At 46.7% G+C, this 23,090-nt stretch overlaps 2 protein-coding genes across 6 annotated transcripts in view; one reads left to right on the top strand and one right to left on the bottom strand.

The window, feature by feature from the left end:
* TOM1L2 (target of myb1 like 2 membrane trafficking protein) overlaps positions 1-22,549 on the bottom strand; it is a 127,176-nt gene extending 104,627 nt beyond the window's left edge. Inside the window, exon 1 of one of the 3 annotated variants that reach the window (XM_024234840.3) lies at positions 22,371-22,549. In XM_024234840.3, the coding sequence (XP_024090608.1) occupies positions 22,371-22,422 (52 nt within the window). In that variant the 5' untranslated portion in view covers positions 22,423-22,549. The remainder of the gene's footprint in view (positions 1-22,370) is intronic. The other 2 variants (XM_024234841.3, XM_054535485.2) reach the window with 2 other exon arrangements.
* Positions 22,550-22,921: 372 nt separating this feature from the next.
* The window catches only part of DRC3 (dynein regulatory complex subunit 3), a 49,643-nt gene continuing 49,474 nt past the window's right edge, over positions 22,922-23,090 (top strand). Inside the window, exon 1 of one of the 3 annotated variants that reach the window (XM_063718046.1) lies at positions 22,922-23,087. The gene's annotated coding sequence lies outside the window, so the exon portion shown is untranslated. The remainder of the gene's footprint in view (positions 23,088-23,090) is intronic. The other 2 variants (XM_063718047.1, XM_024234995.3) reach the window with 2 other exon arrangements.

Raw genomic sequence — 23,090 nt, 5'->3', positions numbered from 1 at the left:
CCTATTTTTATTTTTTGAGATGGAGTATCACTCTGTCGCCCAGGCTGGAGTACAGTGGTGCGATCTTGGCTCACTGCAACCTCCACCTCCTGGGCTCAAACAATTCTTGTGCCTCAGTCTTCCGAGTAGCTGGGATTACAGGAATGCACCACTATACCCAGCTCCTTTTTTTAAATTTTTAGTAGAGACAGGGTTTTACCATGTTGGCCAGGCTTGTCTCGAACTCCTGACCTAAAGTGATCTCCCCGCCTTAGCCTCCCAAAATGCTGGTATTACAGGCGTGAGCCACTATGCCTAGCCTCTCTCTCTTTTTTTTTTTTTTTTTTTTTAGAGACAGGGTCATGCTATCTTACCCAGGCTTGCCTCGAGCTCCTGGGCTTAAGTGGCATGGCACTGCACCTGGTCGCTGTTCCAATACTTTGTATGCTCCCATTCTAATGAGAGCAAGTCTTGGCAGGAAGCCTTAGGCAGACAACAGGATCCTGCTAGAAGAACCTTGCTTTGATTTCAATGTATTTATTTATTTTAATTTTTATGTTACTTTAGATTAATGCCAAGTGAAACTACTTTTCAATTGAGAGTGATAGAAGCCTTTTAAAAGAATATGTGCCCAAGTAAAAAATAGTGAATCAATACACAGAAAATCTGTGACAGCATAGGTGACTCGTAGATAAGGGAAAACCATGAAGGTAGTCCCTAGATCTGGGAACACCTAGGCCAGAGCCTTGGTGTACAGGGAAAAGAAAGAGCAGACACTGCAGTTTCTTCTTTCTGGTGGCCTATAGGCAGGGAGGACATACCAGGAAGGGGGTGCTGTTTCATCTTCCCCCCTAGGGGGAGGATCCCTGGCAGGATGTCTCCAGGGATCTACCTGGAGCCAACCTAAAAAGCCAGGTAAGGGCTTTAGTGTGGGGCAGACCTGTTCAAGTTTTGGTTCTGCTACCTACTCCCTGAGAGGCTTCTGGGATGTGAATCAGCCTCGTCCATAAATCCTAGATAATAATACCCACTCCCTCGCGGGGCTGCAAGGAAAATGACCAGCACCCAGTAGATGGCAGTTCCCTCACCCACCCAGCCCTTTCCTAACTCTGGCAGGGACCAGATCTGAGATCCAGTCTCTGAGAATGTTCATAAGATTTAGAGGAAACAGAATCGTACTTCTCTGTTCTGACTAGAATTAAAGGATATACAAAATGCCTGATCTCACTTTGTCTTACTGGGTTAGAGATGAAAAGGAGGAACATTTAGTACTTGGGAAGATACTGTAGATTCTCAAGCCTCATGTGTCACCAGTAAAATGCAGGGAATTTGAGTTTGCGCATAAAAGGTTGCTGCCGTGGAGTGGCAACAGAAAAATTTGGTTTCCTCAGGAGTAGCAGACAGGTAAGGCAAATAAATAAAAACCATATGAAAATTAACTGAAGAATGGTGACCAAAGGGTTCTTAGCAAAAAACCTTTCAAGAAACGTAAAGGTCCTGTATAGTCTTTTTACAGGGCAAGGGGAGGCCAAGGATACAGGAGGAATGAGTCTCGGCAGCTCCACCAGCAGGCATTCTCTACCTCTGCATTTCCATGGGGACGTGGTGCTTAGGAAGGAAGTTAGCCAAAGGCAACTTTCATCCACACATCTTAGAGGTGGTTTTCCATTAGACAATGTGGACCAACAACCAAATGCCTTTTCCCCTCCTCAGATATGTAGAATTAAAAGATACCCAGTACTGATGAGAGTGCAGGGCAGTCACTTGGGTTCTGTTGGTGAGGGGCTCATTTAGAGGGCAATTTGGCAGTCTCCATCCAAATTTCCAATACTCTTATAGTCTGACATGAGCATTTTGTCCCTAGGAATCGAAACTATAAATGTAGAAGTGCACAAAGATATGCTGTTCCAGTATTATTTATAGGGACAAGAAAGCCACTGCCCACCAGGAGGAGGATGGCTATATAAACGGTACATCCATTCTGTGGAATGCTTGCACAATGAGATAGATCTAAATATGCTGTCATGGAAAGGTCTCCAAAATGCACAACGACATGGCAAAATAGATCCAAATATGCTGTCATGGAAAGGTCTCCAAAATGTACAATGACATGGCAAAACAAAAGCGAGCTGTAAAATGAAGCCTACAGTAGGATCCCATTTATACAAAAGAAACTTCATGGAACATGGGCCACACACTAAGCAGCTGCCAGACATTACCTCTGGAGAGCCTAGTTGGGCTGAGAAATTAAGGGCTCGCTCTTTATACAATAATTGCTTATTTTCTAATTTTTTTTTTTTTTTGAGACAAGATTTCACTGTTCCCAGGCTGGAGTGCAGTGGTGTGATCTTACCTCACTGCAGCCTCGACCTTCCCAGGCTCAAGCAATCCTCCTGCCTCAGCCTCCTGAGGAGCTGGGACCACAGGTGCATGCTGCCACGCCTGGCTAAGTTTTTAAATATTTTTTGTAGCAACAACATCTTGCTGTGTTGCCTAGGCTAGTCTCAAACTCCTGGGCTCAGGAGATCCTCCAGCCTCAGCCTCCCAAAGTGCTGGGATTACAGGTGTGAGCCACCACACCCAGCCTATATTTTATAATTTTTAAAAACAAAAATGGGTCTCTGTGTCAGCCCTATTCACTGAAGGGCAAACAAACAGCTTTAGGATGCCCAGTATGCGCAAAAGACCAAAGAGAAGGCAGCCTCTGGTGTAGACGAACACTGGAGTAAGAAGCAACATGGAATGCTGGTCCTGCTGCAGGAAGGCCCCTTAGCCATCTGAGGCACACTTCCTCCTCTGCTGCCCTGACGGAACAGGAAGGTTGAAAAGGTGTGTGCACATTCTCAAAAGCAGCCTGCCCACCACAATAGGGCTGCAATGGGGCTTCTGGGACGCCATGCCCAACAGACTGGTCCCCACCCCTTCATTTGGGAGGCTGAGGTGGGCAGATCACTTGAGGCCAGGAGTTTGAGACCAGCCTGGCCAACATGGCGAAACCCCGTCTCTACAAAAAAAATACAAAAATTAGCCAGGCATGGTGGTCGCACCTGTAATCCCAGCTACTTAGGAGGCTGAGGCAGGAGAACTGCTTGAACTGGGGAGGCAGAGGTTGCACTGAGCCGAGATCTTGTCACTGCACTCCAGCCTGGGCAACAAAGCGAGACTCTGTCTCAAAAAAATATAAATAAATAAAAGTAAATGTTATGTGTATTTTACCACCATAAAAACAAAAGACTGCAGAGAGTCAGTCTTGTCCTTGAGCATCAATTAATCAGGAAGCAGCAGTTTGGTTGCTGCAGTATTCCTGCAGGTGCTAGAGACAAGCAGGAATGCCCCAGATCACTTTTCCCACCTCAGGAGGACAGACAACCACTGGCCCTGCAAAAGGCGTCACCAACTGTTTAAGAGACAGATCCCACATAGGGACCACCATGGGGGCAGAGCCTTAAGCATCACCTGGCCCCTAACCCAGGAGGAAACCTGTGCCCCACAGCATGCACATGGATGGGGTGCAGAAACAGCCCACAGCTGACCTCACTGACCTGCCCCCACCAGCCCAACACACATGAAGACACATGGGTAGGGGGAGCACATAGGGTGTGTAGTGGGCCTCACTGGGTTTCAATCCTGTTGGTTGTGTGATTCTGAGAAAGTCACAACACAGGTAAAAACGCCAGCTCACAAAGTCAAGAGGGTTAAATGAGATAAAATCTTGAAAGAACACAGCACAGTCCCCTGCACAAGCAGGTGCTCTATGCATGTTCATTGCCTTGCCTCTTCTTCCAAGTCACACAAGGATGCCTTCCCTTGTACCCTGTACAGTTAGCTGCTCTCAGGACAGGCATAGGACAGGGGAAGCATTGTTCATCTTTGAATTCAAAATCCCACCAGCTCAACATAGTGCATTCGAATAGTCAGATAATTATTAAATACACATAAGTTGTAAGTGCCACTGCAGTTCAGAGGCTTCTGGGCCAGCTTTGTGGCAGTGGGAAGATCTAGGTTAGGTTTCAAAGGGTATATTGGTCTAAACCATGAGCAAGAGAGAAGGGATGCTTTGCAGGGCCAAAGGCCATGCTGAGCACAGAAAAGGAGTGAGTGGGAACAGCAAAGTGAGTAGAGACCTTGGTAAGAGAAAAGACGGGAAGAAGCCCAGTCAGTGAAGGCCTTGAACACCAGGCTACATTTATAAATCATTCTTTTTTTTTTTTTTTTTGCGATGGAGTTTCGCTCTTGTCGCCCAGGCTAGGGTCCAATGGTGCGATCTTGGCTCACTGCAACCTCCGCCTCCCGGGTTCACGTGATTCTCCTGTCTCAGCCTCTCTGGTAGCTGGGATTACAGGCACCCACCACCATACCCTGCTAATTTTTGTACTTTTAGTAGAGATGGGGTTTCGCCATGTTGGCCAAGCTGGTCTCGAACTACTGACCTCAGATGACCCACCCACCTTGGCCTCCCCAAGTGCTGGGATTACAAGTGTGAGCCACCACGCCTGGCCCTATTTGTAAATCATTCTAAAGGAGATGGGGAAGTTCCAGAAATTTTCTGGTGGAGTTGTCCAAAGTTTTGGAAGGTTCCAGAGTGTAGAAAGGGAGGGAGAATAGCAAGGAGGAGACCAGCTGGGTGGTATCGAACTGGTCTTACAGCCTCAAGCAATGGTCCAGGCATGACCAAGGGCTGGACTAAGACGAGGAGAAAACTAAGAGCAAACACATGCTAAACACATTATGAAAACAAACAAAAAACTCTCACACAGATACCACACTCTAAGGCCAAGAGAAGTCCCAGAACCTCCATGGCACAGTGTGGCTCCTCCATCCGTTTGCTCAGCCCCTTCCTGACCTCCCTTTCTTTTGCTGTTGCTCACCCTAGACCAATGTCTTTATGTTCAAAAAGCATTTATGAAATTGAAATGATTGCATCTCATGGGCACCTTGTCAGAAATGTGCCATCACAAGTGACATTTTCGGGTGTCAGTCTCTCATCTGCTGGTGGATCTGACTTGCCCAGCTGACAAGTGAGAAGACTGTGACACCAACAATTATAGAAACAAACTCAACCTAGAATCTGGAAATCAAGCTGTTCTCTCCACCTCTTCCATCATACTCAGCAGACAATATGGTGGCCACTGCCAGAGAGCCCTCACTTCTCAAACCACAGCAGCTAGTGGGAAAGGCAGGACCCCACATTACACAATTCCTTTTTTTTTTTTTTTTGAGTCAAGAGTCTTGCTCTGGCACCAGGCTGGAATACAGTGACGAGATCTCTGCTCACCTCAACCTCTGTCTCCCAAGTTCAAGCGATTCTCCAGCCTCCGTCTCCGAAGTAGGTGGGATTACAGGCAGACGCCACCAAGCCCAGATAAATTTTTTGTATTTTTAGTACACAGCATTTCACCATATTGACCAGGACAGTCTTGAGTTCCTGAACGCGTGATCCTTCCGCCTCGGCCTCCCAACGTGCTGGGATTACAGGCGTAAGCCACTGCGTCCAGCCTCTTTTTTTTTTTAAGAGATGGAGTCTTGCTCTGTCACCCAGGCTAGACTGTGTCCGGAATTGGTGCATTCCTCGTCTCACTGACTTCAAGAATGAAGCCACGGACCCTCGCAGTGAGTGTTACAGTTCTTAAAGGTGGCATGTCTACAGTTGTTCCTTCTGATGTTCAGATGTGGTCTGAATTTCTTCCTCCTGGTGGGTTCGTAATCTCACTGGCTTCAAGAGTGAAGCTGCAGACCTTCGGTGTGAGTTTTACAGCTCTTAAGGCGGCATGTCTGAAGTTGTTCGCTCCTACCACCTGGAATTTTTCATTCCTTCTGGTGAGTGCGTGGTCTGCACCAGCCTCAGGAGAGACTGCAGACCCTTGTAGTGAGTGTTACAGCTCATAAAAACAATGGACCCAGAGAATAAGCAGCAGCATTTATTTCAAAAAGTAAAAGAACACAGCCTCCACCACACGAAAAGAACTCAACTGGGTTGCCACTGGTGGCTCCGGCAGCCTGCTTTTATTCCCTTATCTGGCCCCACCCACATCCCACTGATTGGTCCATTTTACAGAGAGCTGATTGGTCCATTTTACAGAGAGCTGATTGGTCTGTTTTACAGAGACCTGATTGGTCTGTTTTGACAGGGTTCTGATTGGTGTGTTTACGATCCCTGAGCTAGACACAAAAGTTCTCCGAGTCCCCACTGGATTAGCTAGACACAGAGCACTGATTGGTGCATTTACAAACCTTGAGCTAGACACAAGGTACCCATTGGTGTGTTTACAAACCTGAGCTAGACGCAGAGTGCTGCTTGGTATATTTACAATCCCTTAGCTAGACATAAAGTTTCTCCAAGTCCCCATGAGATTAGCTAGATACAGAGTGCTGATTGGTGCATTTACAAACCTTGAGCTAGACACAGAGTGCTGATTGGCGTAGTTACAATTCCTTAGCTAGACATAAAGGTTCTCTAAGTCCTCACTACACTCAGAAGCCCACTGGCTTCACCCAGTGGATCCCACACCTGGGTTGCAGGTGGAGCTGCCTGCCAGTCCGGGGAGGTGCGCCCGCACTCCTCAGCCCTTGGGCAGCCGATGAGACCAGCGCAGTGGAGCAGGGGGCTGCGCTCCTCAGGGAGGCTCCAGCCGGCCGCGTAGGAGCCCGCGGCAGGGAGGCTCAAGCATGGTGAGCTGCAGGTCCCGAGTCCTGCCCTGTAGGGAGACCGCTGAGACCTGGCGAGAATTCGAGCGCAGCACTGGCCGGCCGGCACTGCTGGGGGAACCCGCACACCCTCCGCAGCTGTTGGCCTGGGTGCTAAGCCCCTCACTGCCCGGGGCCTGCGGTGCTGGGCCCGCCGAGCCCACGCCCACCCAGAACTCACGACGGCCCACAAGCGCCGCACGCAGCCCGGTTCCCGCCCACGCCTCTCCCTCCACACCTCCCCGCAAGCTGAGGGAGCCGGCTCCGGCCTTGGCCAGCCCAGGGAGGGGCTCCCACAGTGCAGCGGCGGGCTGAAGGGCTCCTCAAGCCAGCCAGAGTGGGCGCAGGGGCTGAGGAGGCGCCTGAGAGCGAGCGACGGCCGCCAGCACGCTGTCACCTCTCAAGAGTACAGTGGCACAATCATAGCTCACCGCAGTCTCCACCTCCTGGGCTCAAGGAATCCTCCTGCCTCAGCCTCGAAAGTAGCTAGGACTACAGGCAGTAGCACCACCACACCCAGCTAATTTTTAAATTTTTTGTAGAAACAAGGTCTTGCTATGTTGCCCAGGCTGGTCTCAAATTTCTGGCCTGAAGCAATCCTCCTGCCTTGACCTCCCAAAATGCTGGGATTAATGACCCACCATTCCCTTATACAGCCTTTCAAAATGGCAGGTAGAGAAAACAATGCATATGATTCTTCTTCAAAATATCACTGGGATTCAACACAAAAGAGCATATACTGTATGACTCCACTCATGAAGAGATAAAAGATCAGTGGTTCCTTCTGCAGTGTGTTGGAGGAGAGGATCAACTGGGAAGGGACCTGAGGGAGCTTTCTGGGGTAAGGTTGACAGTGTATATCTTGATGGGGTAAGGTGACAACATGTAAGCATGTGTCAAAATTATAACAAGATGTATGCATTTTACTACAAGTAAACTACCTGAATGAAAATCATTAGAAGGCAAATATATATATTTATACAAAATATATATAAAGTATAAAGTATATTTATATAAAATATATAAAATATGTATTATATGTATATATTTACCTGTGCGCATATATTTACATGTGTGTATGTACTTACACACATATCACAGGCTATACACACACACGTACACACACATATGATTCATAGGTATGTACAGTCTCTTATGGAAAGCTGTAAGTCTTAAGAAAAACTAGGCCAGGTGTGGTGGCTCACCACTGTAATCCCAGGCCGAGGTGGGCGGATCACGAGGTCAGGAGATCAATACCATCCTGGCTAACACGGTGAAACCCTGTCTCTACTAAAAATACAAAAAATTAGCTGGGCGTAGTGGTGGGTGCCTGTAGTCCTAGCTACTCCGTAGGCTGAGGCAGGAGAATGGCGTGAACCCAGGAGGTGGAGCTTGCAGTGAGCCGAGATTGTGCCACTGCACTCCAGCCTGAGCAACAGAGCAAGACTCCATCTCAAAGAAAAAAAAAAGAAAAAGAAAAACTAAAAGCCACTTTGATTTGGGCCTTAAGCTTTAGGTCTGAAATGAACTTGGAAAGCTTATTCAAACCCTGTTCTTCAAAACAAACGAACAAACGAACAAACCATGCTCTTCAAATGAGTAAACTGACAGGATGTGCCCCACCCAAAGTCTCACAGCAAATCAGCAGCAGAGCAGTGAAAGGTCCCAGACTTTCCCAGTCCTAGCCTGGGATTGGTTTCTCTGGTCTGGACCAGTGCCAGAAAAAGTAGATAAAACAGAAGACCATCAGTGATTTTATGGACTAATTTCATTTAAACCATCAAATCTAGAGCTAAATAGTACCCCCGACCAAGCCCAGTCTAAATCAGGAGATTAACTTTCAAACAATAAAATGTATTTACCTTCATGAGGCTGAGTTGAAAATTTCCACTGCATTAAAATGACAGACTTACTACCCCATGCTTACCCTCCCTGCCAATATACAAATATCTAAATGACTGGCAAGAGGCTGTGAGCTAAGTAGGAAGACATGTAAGAGTCATAAAACTGACTCACTGTGGGACCTTGGCAAGTCTCCTACTGTGATACAATAAGAAATATATATTTGGTCTTTGTCCAGGTTCCTGGCACACCTCACCCAAAACTCCTGGAATCTCCTGAGAGATAAGTGTCTTTTGTATGCTAATGAGATTACTAGGGGTTGGGCTCCCTAGCCAGAAAGACCAAGGTACATTTCAGTGTTGGAACTTTTAGCCGTACCCTCATCCCACCTTACCTCCGGAGAGGGGAAAGGGACTGGAGGTTGAGTTAGAGAGGGACTGGAGGTTGAGTTATTCACCAAGGGCCAGATTTAATCACTCATGCCCACATAATGAAACCTCCATTAATACCCCTAAACGATGGGGTTCAAAGAACTTCCAGGTTGAACACATAAAGGTGCTGGGAGGCTGGCACAGAAGTTCTCTGCCCCTTCCCCACACCTTGCCCAATGAATCTCTTCCATTTGGCTGTTCCTGAGTTGTATCCTTTGTCACGAAAATGTAAGTAAAGTGTTCTCCTGAGTTTTGTGAGCCATTCAAGCATATGATCAAACATGCGGAAGGCATCATGGGAATCCCCAATTTATAGCCGGTCATGGGAAGTACAGATGGTAACCAGGAACTTGTGACTGGCATGTGAAGTGGGGGCAGTCTTGTGGGACTAAGCCCTTAACCTCTGGGGTCCGCACCACCAGCTCCAGGTAGTTAGTGTTGGAACTGAATTCAATTGTAGGACATCCAGTTGATATCAGAAAAAAACAAAACCAAAAACCAAAAAAATCCCTGCACATTTGCTGTCAGAAATGTCATACGTCACAGACACCCTCTCTGGCCTTGTTTCCACAACCTGTAAAAATGAGAGGGTTGGACTAAATACCACTAAGACCCTTTCAACTAGAGTCTTCTGATTCTTTGAATTGCTGGTTTAAGAATTTCCACAGTTAGCATAGGAGACTCTCGCTCTCTGGAAGCCACTAGCAAATTCAGCTTTCAAACCCCAAGCAACATCATTTCTCAGGCCTCATTTCCTATTTCGACTAATGACGTGCCAGAAATCTGTGTGATTTCTCCTTTGAGGAGCAGCAAAAAAAACTCCACAGTGTCCTATTACAGGACCCAGTTCTTGTCCCCAGCTCTCAAAGACAGCCCAATTCTCTGAGATGAAAGAATCAGTCTCTCTCCATTACACTCAGTTTTAAACCAAAACCCGAAACAGAATCTTTGACATGCCTCCCAGACTACAAGGCTTATGCTTCATTAATGATTAAAAGAGCAGCTGGTAATGTCTTAAAAGCAAGTTGGTCAGTTAGACAACTTGGCATCTGTTTAAATCCCGTCTTTTCCTCCATCCAACACTGTAGTTCTAAAGCAAATCCAAAGAGAAAGTAAAATACACAGGTCTTCCATTACTAAGAAGTGCCTCAGCGAGGATGTAAGAAAGCATGTCCTTTGAGGAAATTCTCAGAAAACTTGCTGGTATGAAGAGGACACTTGTACACTGAGTTACAGGAGGAGAACTGAAACTGAGTACATAATTTACAATACTAGTGTAGGTCTGGATTTAAGACAACTATTACTAGATTTTTCAGCTACCAAGTTCATTCAGGCATTCATTCACTCAATCCCACAAACAATACTAAGCTCTCTGGTTTAGTGGTTAAGAGCACCGGCTCTGCTGCCCACAGACCTGGGTTCAAATCCCTGCCCTGCCACTGATAATCCATAGGCCTTGAGGAAGGTACTTGACTTTTTTTTTTTTTTTTTGAGACAGGATCTCTGGCTCTGTCACCCAGACTGGAGTGTAGTGGCACAATCTCAGCTCAGAGCAACCTCTGCCTCCTGGGCTCATGCCATCCTCCCACCTCAGCCTCCTCCCAAGTAGCTGGGACTACAGGTGCACGCTACCATGCCCAGCTAATTTCTGTATTTTTTTGTAGAGACGGAATTTCACCATGTTGCCCAGACTGGTCTCGAACTCCTGAGCTCAAGCGATACTCCCATCTTGGCTGCCCAGAATACTAGTATTACAGGCATGAGCCATTGAGCCCAGCTGGTACTTCACTTCTAGGCCTTAGTTTCCCAGTCTTTTAAAATATGACTGATAGGCCTGGGTGACACAGTGAGAGTCTGTCTCAAAAAAAACAAAACAGAGTGATAATACCTGCCTTACAGAATTGTTGTGGGAATTAAAAGAATGCATGTAAACTACATAACCCAGTACCTAGTAAGGAGAGACATTCTGACTGCTACTAATAGCACCATCCTTATCTTTAAGGCATTGTGTTAGATTCTACTGAAAGATAAGGGCATGACACGGAAGGTACAAGCAACAAAAGAAAAAAATAGAGAAACTGGACTTAAAACTTTTGTGCATTAAAGGACACTATCAACAGAGTACAAAAGGCAACCCACAGAATGGGAGAAAATATTTGTAAGTCACATATCTGATAAGAGATTAATATTCAGAATATATAGAGAACTCCTAAAACCGAACAACAATAAAACCCAATTAAAAACTAGGCAAAGGATTTGAACAGACATTTCTCCAAGGAAGATATACAAATGGCCAATAAGCACATGAAAAGATGCTCAATATCACTAATCACGAAGAAAATGCAAATCAAAACCACAATGAGACACCAATTCATACCCATTAGGATGGCTACTATAAAGAAAAACATGAACCAAGTGCAGGGGTTCATGTCCTATAATCCCAATACTTCGGGAGGCCAAGATGGGCGTATCACCTGAGTCCGAGAAGTCCAGGAGTTTAAGACTGGTCTGGGATACATGGGGAGGCCTTGCCTCTACAAAAAAAGAATTTTTTTTTTTTTTTAATTAGCTGGGCATGGTGGTGCATGACTACAGTCCTAGCTACTCAGGAGACTAAGGCAGGAGGATTGCTCGAGTTCAGAAGTTCAAGGCTGCAGGGAGCTATGATCATGTCACTGTACTCTAGCCTGGGTGACAGAAGGAGACCCTGTATCTTAAAAAAAAAATTGAAGGGCCGGGCACAGTGGCTTACACCTGTAATCCCAGCACTTTGGGAGGCCGAGGCAGGCAGATCACAAGGTCAGGAGATCGAGACCATCCTGGCTAACACGATGAAACCCTGTCTCTACTAAAAATACAAAAATTAGCCAGGCGTGGTGGCGGGTGCCTGTAGTCCCAGCTACTCGGGAGGCTCAGGCAGGAGAATGGCATGAACCTGGGAGGCGAAGCTTGCGGTGAGCAGAGATCGCACCACTGCGCTCCAGCCTGGGCAACAGAGCGAGACTCCGTCTCAAAAAAAAAAAAAAATTGAAAACAGACATGAATAGATATTTGTACACTCATGTTCATAGCAGCATTATTTACAATAGCCAAAAAGTGGAAGCAACTCAGGTGACCATCAATGGAAGAATGAATAAACAAAATGTGGTATAAACACACAACGGAATATTATACAGCCTTAACAAGGAAGGAAACTTCGACATGCTCCAACAGAGATGAAACTTGAAGACATTATGCAAGTGAAGTCAGTCACGAAAGGATAAATACTATATGATTCCATTTATATGAGGTTTCATAATAAATATATGATTCCACTTATATGAGGTTCCTAGAGTAGTCAAATTCATAGTGACAAAGTAAAATGGTAGTTGCCAGGGGCTGGGGGGAGGAGGGAACAGGGAGCTATTGTTTCCCTTTTGCAAGACTAGAAAAGTTGTAGAGATGGCTAGTGGTGATTGTTGCATAACAATGTGAATATATATATATATATATATATATATATTTTTTTTTTTTTTTTTTTTTTTAGGGACGGAGTCTCGCTCTGTCACCCAGTGCAGTGACACGATCTTAGCTCACTGCAACCTCCTCCACTAGCAATTCTCCTGCTTCAGCCTCCCGAGTAGCTGGGACTACAGGCGCACACTGCCACGCCCGGCTAATTTTTTTGCATTTTAGTAGAGACAGGGTTTCACCGTGTTGCGCAGGCTGGTCTCGAACTCCCGAGCTCAGGTAATCCACCCGCCTCGGCCTCCCAAAGTGCTAGGATTAAAGGCGTGAGCCACCGCGACTGGCCCAATGTGAATATATTTAATGCCATTGAACTGCACACTTAACAACCGGTTAAAATTGTAAATTTTGGGCCTGGTGTGGTGGCTCACGCCTGTAATCCCAGCACTTTGGGAGGCTGAGGTGGGTGGAATCACAAGGTCAAGAGATCGAGACCAACCTGGCCAACATGGTAAAACCTCATCTCTACTAAAATTGCAAAAAAATTAGCTGGGTGTGGTGGTGCGCACCTATAGGCCCAGCTACTCGGGAGGCTGAGGCAGGAGAATCACTTGAACCTGGGAGGCGGAGGTTGCAATGAGCTGAGGTCATGCCACTGCACTCCAGCCTGGGTGACAGAGTGAGACTCCGTCTCAAAAAAAAAAAATTTAAATTTTGTTATATATATTTTATCACAGTTTTGTTTTTTTTTAAAGAATAAATAGAAACAGGTACCCTCATGGAACAAACATTTAGTCTAAATGATGGAAAACATAACAACACATTTTGCTTTTACATACTCACTTGACCCCTGTAAGGTGTGACGGTGCAAGTATTCTTGTACTCCCTTCACCACCACAGTTTACAGATTGGGAAACTGAGTTTTAGCACAGTTATTGGACTCATACAAAAGCAGTCACATTGAGAAGCAAAGATGGGACTGACTCCAACCTAGAACAAAGAGTGCTAGGTGCTGGAAGAGAACAAAGAGAGAGCAATGGGAGTCCACATTCCTATTGGTGGAACTATGCTATCTTTCTGGAATTCCTATTTGAAATCAGTTTAGGCTCCTTCTTGTCCAAATGGAAACAGACCATGCTTGATGTCTAAAAGGCAACATGAACAAACAAAAACGCTGGAGCTAGAGCCCCTGGCTGGAGAGGACTGCTCTGCCTACTTGAGCCAGGAAACCTTGGGCAAGTTTCTGAACCCCTTTAAGTCTCTATTTCTTCACCTGTAAGATGAAGATAACAGTGTTTCCAGAGAAAAAAATTTTTAAATGAGATAAGTATGCACAGCACTCAGCAAGGTGCCTGGCACATGGTGAAGGGCCAGGAAATGATGGCTAGTAATGTTAGCTTTGAAAAATGCTAAATACCAGTGACAAAAAGAGTGAATAACTATGCAGAATATACTCTACCATGTGCTGTGAAGGTCACAAGGAAACAGAAAGTAGAGGAGCCTCCAGCCTTATTCAGAAGGTATGGCAATAAACACAAGATAAATAACACAAGATAAATAACAACAGTAACAGTGGAGGGAAGGAATCAAGAAGTCTAAATATATTAGTTGACTGCAGGACACTGCTAGGGATTTTAAGCACATTATCTCATTTAATTGTCACAAAAACCTGGAGGACAAGTAATATTTTCTATTTTATAGATAAGAGAAGAGCCAAATGAATGATATGGATAGCAAGCACTGTGAGCTCAGAGAAGGGATTCATCACCATAAACAGGGTGGTCTAGGAAGGCTGCCTGTAGGAAGAGGTGAGGGCTGATGGGCATCAGGCTCGATGATTGAATGGAGAAAAGCAGAGAATCTCCTAAATCAAGAAGATTGGAGGGAGCAATAACATATGGAACCAAGTCTGAGACTGGTTTTAAAAGTCGCCTCTTTTAACCACAACAAGCTGGGTCAGCAGAAAAAGCCTGAATGTTATTCATATCTTTTCAGACTACTAGGTTAGCGCAACATTTCTGGGTGATTTATCTGCTAGGTCAAGAGCAACAACCCTTAACTGATGCTCCTCTCGGCAATGTATTTACACCGTTTTCCTTTCCTAATATCCCAAGTAAATAAATAAATAAATGTAGATTATACAGAAATATGCTAAAAGTGGTTCTACAATGTTGCCTCTTCAAGGCATGAGAAGATGAAGAGTGAAATACAAAAGTATTCCATTATGTGAAATAAGCATCTCAACAAATTTGTGAGGACGCACATTGTGGAGATTTTTTCCTCCTCTGCATTTTTTCTATATCTTTCATATTTTCTATCGGTTATACATCGTTTTGTAAAAAGCACAATTAAAGGCTAGGCACAGTGGCTGAAACTTATAATCCCAGCACTTTGGGAGGCTGAAGCAGGAGGATCACTTGAGCCCAGTAGGTTGAGGCTTTAACTATGATCGTGCCACTGCATTCCAGCCTGGGCGACAAAGCAAGACCCTGTCTCAAAAAAAAAGCACAATTATATGAGAATTTTAGATATTCCGATAGCCCACTCCTAAGCAGTGGCATTCCTCTAGAAAAGCCCTGGGAATATGTCAGCTCCTGTCCTTGTATATGATAAACAGAGCAGGAGGAGGAGCAGGCTGACACCCCACGTGACTTTCAATGTCAGGGGTTTTAAGACCTGTCCAGGCAATTAAGGACAAATGCTCTAGACTAGACTTCTTCCCAATGCTCCATCAACCTGCCTTGGCACCTTTCTGTTTCTGAGGGGACTTCATAGACAGTGTCCCTACCCTTGACCTCAGAGGAAGCAGCACTGACCACAGCTGACTTTCCCCACCTTCCCTCCCCGATTCTGCACAGAAGCAGGCTTTCATGGTAGAGAGAATGATCTTCTGGTGACTGCTAAGGAGAAATCTCCCTACCTCTGTAATGATATTCATGCTTCCATGCTATTCCCCTCCCTAGAAGTCTTTCATGTCTCCCCAGTACCTCTAAAAAATAGTTCAAACTATTTAGCCAACATATGAAGCAAGCCCTCCACTTAATCAGGCCTTATCCTCTCTTCCCAGTCTCACCTCCTATCACTCCCCCTTTGCTAGGCACATAGAATAAATCCCATCAGCCCCGCCTACCCCTTAACATCCAGCATTTGCTCAAGTTGTCTCTGCCAAGAAACCAAACATCCTTTTCCATTTCTACACAAACCAAATCCTCCCCATTCATCAAAGCCCTGCTCAGCAGACACCACCTCCTCAGAGTTTTCCTGAGTTCTTCCTTCCCTCCTACAGTGTTCCTCCTCACTTTACTCTTGCTGAGGGCAGCACAGCATGACAGGATACCAGCTCTGGAGCCAGAAAGCTGCATTCAGACTATAGCTCCCTCACTGGTAGCTGTGTGACCTTAGGTAGGTTCCATACTTTCTCATTGTCTTAATGTCCCCATCTGAAAATGGAGATAATGACAGTACCTTCCTCACAGCATTGTTGTGAGGATCGAATGACTGCAAGATGTATGAAGTGCCCACTTCAGTCTCTGGCGCATAGGAATACAACATTAAACTTTTTTTAAAACCCCAAAAACGGGGCCGGGCATGGTGACTCACACCTGTAATCCCAGCACTTTGGGTGGCCAAGGTGGGTGGATCATCTGAGGTCAGGAGTTTGAGACCAACCTGGTCAACATGGTGAAACCCTGTCTCTACTAAGAATACAAAAATTAGCCGGGCATGATGGTGGGCACCTGTAGTCCCAGCTACTTGGGAGGCTGAGACAGGAGAATCCCTTAAACCCAGGAAGTGGAGGTTGCAGTGAGCTGAGATCGTGCCACTGCACTCCACCCTGGGCAACAGAGCAAGACTCCATCTGGAAAACAAACAAACAAAAAACCCAAAAGCCTTTAGCTATTATTATTACCACCTGAGCTCACCCCTCCCCTCCTACATTTCCTTACTGCATTTATCTATCCAATCTTGCAACTACTTTCTATCTGATCTAATTTAGATACCTACACACTGGGAAATTCTTAGCTTGCTATATACAGATAGTACAGGGCCACTGAATGAATAAATGAACGAATTCTAAATAATCACTCTTTTAGCTTGTCCACAAGAAAACCTACATTTAATGTTTGAAGAAAGATAAAGAAAAGATTAAAGAAACAGAACTTCAAATCAAGAACTACAGTTCTCGAAGTGAACCAGTAGCATCAGCATCACTAGAGAACTTGATAGAAATGTAGAATGCTAGTTCCCACCCCAAACCTACTGAAACAGAAACTCTGAGGGTAGGATCCACGTTTAACAAGCCCTCCAGGTGATTCCCTTGAGGCTGAATCATGAGCTCTGAGGGCAAAAAGTAACATAAATGGCAGCACAGAATGAGCACTGGATCAGGAGTAGATTCTAGGCTTCACTCTGCCATTGACCTTGCACAAGTCTCTTAACTTCTCAGAGCTTCGATTTCGTTATGTGATACAGGGATGATAACACCCAAATAGTTAAATGTTGTGAGGGTTAAATGAGATTCTGTGTACAGAGTTTGCATATAGTTGGTACTTAATAATTATAAGTTCCTTCCAGTTCTCTTCCTGTATATCTCACAAGGTTGTGAACACTAAATAAAATGACTGAAGCAAAAGGGCTTTGCAAATTCCTGCCCTTGAACATCAGACTCCAAGTTCTTCAGCTTTGGGACTCAGACTGGCTTCCTTGCTACTCAGCTTGCAGATGGCCTACTGTGGGACCTCATCTTGTGATTGTGTGAGTCAGTACTCCTTAATAAACTCCCCTTAATGTAAACATCTATCCTATTAGTTGCATCCCTCTAGAGAACCCTAATACACATAGCAATCTGAGGGACAACTAACTATTCTTGGTACAAATAGCCAGGTTAAACGTCTACCATTCACAGGATATTATGAAGCAGTTTATGTCCAACACCAGTCAGTCTACAAACAAACTCTGCAACAGAATATCTGCTTCTTGCCTGTTTATTAAAGCAGAACAATGAAGAGAATACATGCCCACCACCCCCAATATTCTGGTCAGAATTAACTAACTACTCACTGATCTTTGAATCTAAACTTTACTCTTGGAAAAGGATTTTCTGAAAACTTTTTCTAGCCAACACAAAGAAAACTGCAAACTGTTCCAGACACAATGGACCTGACTTGGGGAACTCCCCATGTATGACATCCAACTCCAAGCAGTTGTGGAAGGCTGAGATTAAGACAGTTAACATTTTGAAGCTTGTTGCAGAACAGAAAATTAAGAAATACAAGTAAGTACTCTTTCTTCCACCACACTTCTTAGCCTCGCACACCATGGCTAGGCTTTCTCTCTCTCTCTCTCTTTTTTTTTTCTTTTTTGGAGACGGAGTCTCACTCTGTCGTCCAGGCTGGAGTGCAAATGGCACGATCTCGGCTCACTGCAACCTCTGCCTCCCGGGTTCAAGGGATTCTTCCGCCTCAGCCTCCCGAGTAGCTGGGATTATACGCACGTGCCACCATGCCCAGCTAATTTTTGTATTTTTAGTAGAGATGGGGTTTTGCCACGTTAACCAGGCTGGTCTTGAACTCCTAACCTCAGGTGATTCACCCGCCTTGGCCTCCCAAAGTGCTGGATTACAGGCGTGAGCCACCGCACCTGTCCAGCTTACTCTCTCTCTAAACCATGCTTTCTACTCAGGAACTGCCCTCCAGAATAAAGGGCAGGATGGATGCAAGAAATGCACAGTTAACTATGTCAGACTGTGGTCTTAGCTGCTGGCTTGAGATGAACACGCTAAGTGTTCTACTAAATCGTACCAGGTTAGAATGTTCACATGAGGCCCACGCATGAGACAGAGTAAGAATTACTCCACCAACCGCTCAGACCCAGGACACCTTTTGGGAGCATGTTACCTCTACTGAAGGCTCCCTAAGAGCAGCTTGTTAATATTTGTATCCCCAGAGCCTGGCACAGGCCTGGCCCCCCACAGGCACTCATAACTGCCTACTGAAGTGAACAGACAAAATTATTAGGTGTAAGCCCCATGCAGCTGTTGAGAAGTATTATTTTATAAGCAGGGAAAATTAGGTCCAAAGAGACTAAAAGTTGAAGTCAGTTAAATAACGTAGTCTTTGGGCCGGGTGCAATGGCTCACTCCTATAATCCTAGCACTTTGGGAGGCCAAGGTGCGTGGATCACGAGGTCAGGAGTTCAAGACCAGCCTGACCAAGGTAGTGAAACCTCGTCTCTACTAAAAATACAAAAATTAGCCCGGCACAGTGCCAAGCACCGGTAATCCCAGCTACTTGGCAGGCTGAGACAGGAGAATCACTTGAACTTGGGGGGCAGAGGTTGCAGTGAGCCGAGATCACGCCACTGCACTCCAGCCTGGGTGATGGAGTGAGACTCCATCTCAAAAAAAAAAAAAAAAAGAATGTAGTCTTTGATGCCACCCATCCAGAGCAGGGCTTCATCCTGTGCCCAAACCCCTGTGCCACCACTCCCCACAGCCACCTCTGCTCCATTCAGATTGGTGTTCACAGATGTGCCCGTGCCCAAACATCCTGTGCCACCACTCCCCACAGCCACCTCTGCTCCATTCAGACTGGTGCTCACAGATGTGCCCGTGCCCCACTCCCTGCCTCATTCAGCTGTCCCTAGGTCCAATGATCTTGTTTTCTGCATGCAGAGTTCCTACCCATCCTTTATGAACAGCCCTCAGACTCAAAGAAGCCAGTCCCTGTCACCCCAGCCTCTTCTGAATTCTTTCTGACTCCTTCGGCACTTACAATCTACACCACTTATTGTTGCATGCATCTCTGTCTTCTCTCCTGAAACCGTAAATCCATTGAGGACAGGGATCAGAGAGGGACCAGCTCTCCTTTTTTTTTTTGGAGACAGAGTCTCACTCTGTCGCCAAGGCTGGAGCGCAGTGGCACAATCTTGGCTCACTGCAAACTCTGCCTCCCAGGTTCAAGCGATTCTCCTGTCTCAGCCTCCTGAATAGGATTCTCCTGAATAGGTGGGATTACAGGCGCCCACCACCACACCCGGCTCATTTTTGTATTACTAGTAGAGACAGGGTTTCACCATATTGGCCAGGCTGGTCTCCAACTCCTGACCTCAAGTGATCCACCACCTTGGCCTCCCAAAGTGCTGGGATTACAGGCATGAGCCACCACAACCAGCCTACAGCTGCTGTTTTTAATCATTAGCTTTGTAGTTGTTATTTTATTTCTGTATTCCCCCTCCCTCCCACCAATCCCCCACCCCCGCACACTCTTTTAAAAGAATACCAACAACACTAAATATCACGAAAGTCACTTTGACACTTTGTCACAACAGTACAGAATATACATTAGAACCTAATTCTGTCCATTAATCATTTACCTGAACTGAACTGAAATGACCTATTGGCTACCTGACAGTGGGGAGCCATCATCATCTTTGGTCAAGCATCTTATGAGCAATGGTGAATCCTGGGGCCTGGTAGGGTATTTTCCTTCAGAGGTCACAGACGGGCCAGTTGTTTCACATAGCCTCTCCACATAGAAAATCCAACCCTAACTTAAGTATTCTGTTATTAACAGTGGCAGTTTCAATTTACTGAGCTTCTACTATGTTCCAGATACTATGCTAAGTGTTTTCATATATTATCTCATTTAAACTACATTACTCTGTGAATATGAATCTTTCTCTCTCTCTCTCTCTCAGAAGACTGACAAACTAAACCTCAGAAAGCTACACACAATTTTCTGGGGTCACACAGCCAAGAAATGGCTTCCTGACAGAAGTATCAAGCTCTTTCTACTTGCTATATATCCCTGTATCCCTTATATTTGTTTTTTGTTGTTGTTGTTGTTGTTTGTTTGTTTTTTGAGATAGAGTCTCACTCTGTCACCCACGCTGGAGTGCAGTGGCACGATCTCTGCTCACTGCAACCTCCGCCTCCCGGGTTCAAGCGATTCTCCTGCCTCAGCCTCCCGAGTAGCTGGGACTACAGGCGCATGCCACCACGCCTGGCTAAATTTTTTTTTGTATTTTTAGTAGAGATGGGGTTTCACCGTGTTAGCCAGGATGGTCTCGATCTCCTGACCTTGTGATCTGCCCGCCTCGACCTCCCAAAGTGCTGAGATTACAGGCGTGAGCCACCGCACCCAACCACATTTGTATTTTAAATCCCCTTTAACTTCTACCCCTCATTTACTACCTTGTCATTTTAAAGGTGTAGAGCTTCCTATTATAAAGGGGACAGAAAGGAAAACAATTCCCCCAAGTTTTCTGGCTCCCTCCATTAACTGGCTGGAAATTAGTTTTTGGAGTGTGGCTGCCACACAAGAGCACTTGAAGAGAGTGGGAAAGGACACCGGGCAGAAGTAAGGAAGTGAGAATCCAGAGACTCTCCAGTGGGCAGCAAGGGACAAGATGTCAAAAAGGTGGGAAAACACCCTTTTGGGGTCCATCATGCATTATAAAAGATACTATGCCAGAAAGTAAAGAAAGGCTCCTAAATGCTAATTAGCCAACAGGAGAGACCTCAATAAGTTTATAGGCTCCACTAAAGGCTGGAAAGTAAGCTAGAATTTCATAAGCAAAGCAGAAAATAAACAAATCACTACTGCTGAAATCAGGCCCTTAAGAACACCAAAGATCCTGGCTCATAAAAGACGTTTTACCAGTCCTTCAACCAACCAGGAGGAACCCAGTTTTCAAACAAACTAATCAGCATTCTTGACTGATCAAGTGGCATAAGCCACTGCCTTGGGTAAAAAGGCAAGTTGCTTTCTTAGTAAGGAAGTCCCATATGGTGGCCATTTCAGTATTCCTTTACCTACACTTTGGGCCTTCCTTATCCATAATTCTGGCCATCTCTGGTGTCCCCAGGTGTCCACATCCCCCCTACAGGATTAACAGATAATGCTGAGTACCATTCTCTCTACATTGCCAACAAAAGATTTCAGCTTTGGTAAATTTAATATGAGGTGGGGGAGGAAGCAACAGTCAATGTGCAGAGTACTACAAAGAATATCAAAACTTGAGAACTTTAAGGGATCTATCACATCTCATCTCCAAACACTTTGACAGACAGGGGAACTTCAAACCAGAAAGGGCACAAGGTCATATGGAGTCACTGACAAAACCACTGCTAGAGTCCAGGCTTCCATAATTCCCAGTCCAGGGCTGTTATCATTAAATAACACAGCCTCCCTTCTTTCCTGGGAGGCACTGCAGGCATGCCATCCCCCTGCCAAGATAATCACCCTCCAAGAGCCCCTCCTCCTATCCCAGTCCCTCCTACAGCCCAGCTGAGTTGCAGCTCAAATTAGCAAGTCCCGGAGCAGGGGGCATTTCTGGGAGGGTGCCCAGTCTGAGGGTTGCTGGTACCGAAGAGGAGGGACAAAGATGGAGAAGAAGGTGACATCCCACAAAGGGTTCGGGAGAACTGGGTCCTTGGGGCAGTGGCAGTGAGCCTGCTGGGCTGGATAAAGACACATGCAGTGGCATCTCCCAAAGCGCACTGGGGAAGCAGACCAGCAGTTGGCACCACCTCTAGCAGCAAAAAGAAGGGCTGAGCCTTGATGGGCAGGGAAGCCTGGGGCATCTCCGAGTCCAAGTTGGGCCTCAGGGGTGCCTCCTGGCAGAGTGGCACTGGCGCCCGTGAGGTGGCACCAGTGCCAGGGAGGAGGCCCGAGGACACAGATGCCCTGCCTGCCCGTGGGACAGCACCGGCACCCGGCGAAGGCCCAGCCCGCCCGTGAGGTGGCACCGGCGCCCAGTGAAGGCCCGACGACCAGGATGCCCAGCCCGCCCGTGAGGTGGCACAGGCGCCCGGCGAAGGCCCGACGACCAGGATGCCCAGCCCGCTCGTGGGGTGGCACCCGCGCCTGGCGGAGGCCCAGCCTGCTCGTGAAGTGGCACCGGCGCCCGGCGGAGGCCCGCGGTCCTCACCAGCCGGATCAGCGGCCGCCGTCGCCCAGCCTCCTGCCCCACACGCGGCCTTACCGAGGCACTGCCCCACCGGTGTGCTGAATGGGTTCCCCAGGAGGAACTCCATCTTGGGTGGACAACACGCAGCGGCCTGGGCCCCCTGTCTGCCACTTAGGTCTCCGCTGTAACCCGCCGGACTCCCGTCCTGACTGACACTTGCCCCCTCCCCACCCTCTGGAACGCCGAGCGCCGGGCCCTTGGCCCCGCCCCCTTGCCGCGTCTCTATTGGGGGACACCAACAAGGCCCGCCTCCGATTGGCCGTTACACCTCCGTAAGCAAAGCCCCCCCCACCCCTCAGCGTCCGATTGGGCGGAGGAGCGAGCTAGGTCACCGGAGTCCCCGTCAGCCGTGGCGGCATCTCCCCTGGCCCGCCCCCAAAGAGGAAGCTGCGCATTTTGATTCCTCTGTATATTGGTCAATCTAAAGGATTCTTACTATTATTGGACAAAAGACGAGTCAATCACACAAATAGAAGGACGGAACAGAGGTGAATCTAGGAATATCCCCGCCCATAGAAAGTACTGATTGGAGAAACATTTGTTTTCTCTACGGCTGGTTGGTGTAAGGAGTGTTTCACCACCCGGAGATGTGGTCACGTGACTTGTCAACTTTCACCCAGGATGTCTCCCTCCTGACTTCCCCTTAGCAACCAAGTCGCGGCGCTTGGTTCCCCAGCAACCGGGAGACGCGTCTGCTGCGTGGAACCAGCCGAGTTCCCAGCGCTTGAGAAGGTG

The sequence above is a fragment of the Pongo abelii genome, chromosome 19 (assembly GCF_028885655.2).
Source record: "Pongo abelii isolate AG06213 chromosome 19, NHGRI_mPonAbe1-v2.0_pri, whole genome shotgun sequence".
NCBI classification, from domain to species: Eukaryota; Metazoa; Chordata; class Mammalia; order Primates; family Hominidae; genus Pongo; species Pongo abelii.
This window is presented reverse-complemented; position numbering and strand designations above follow the sequence as displayed.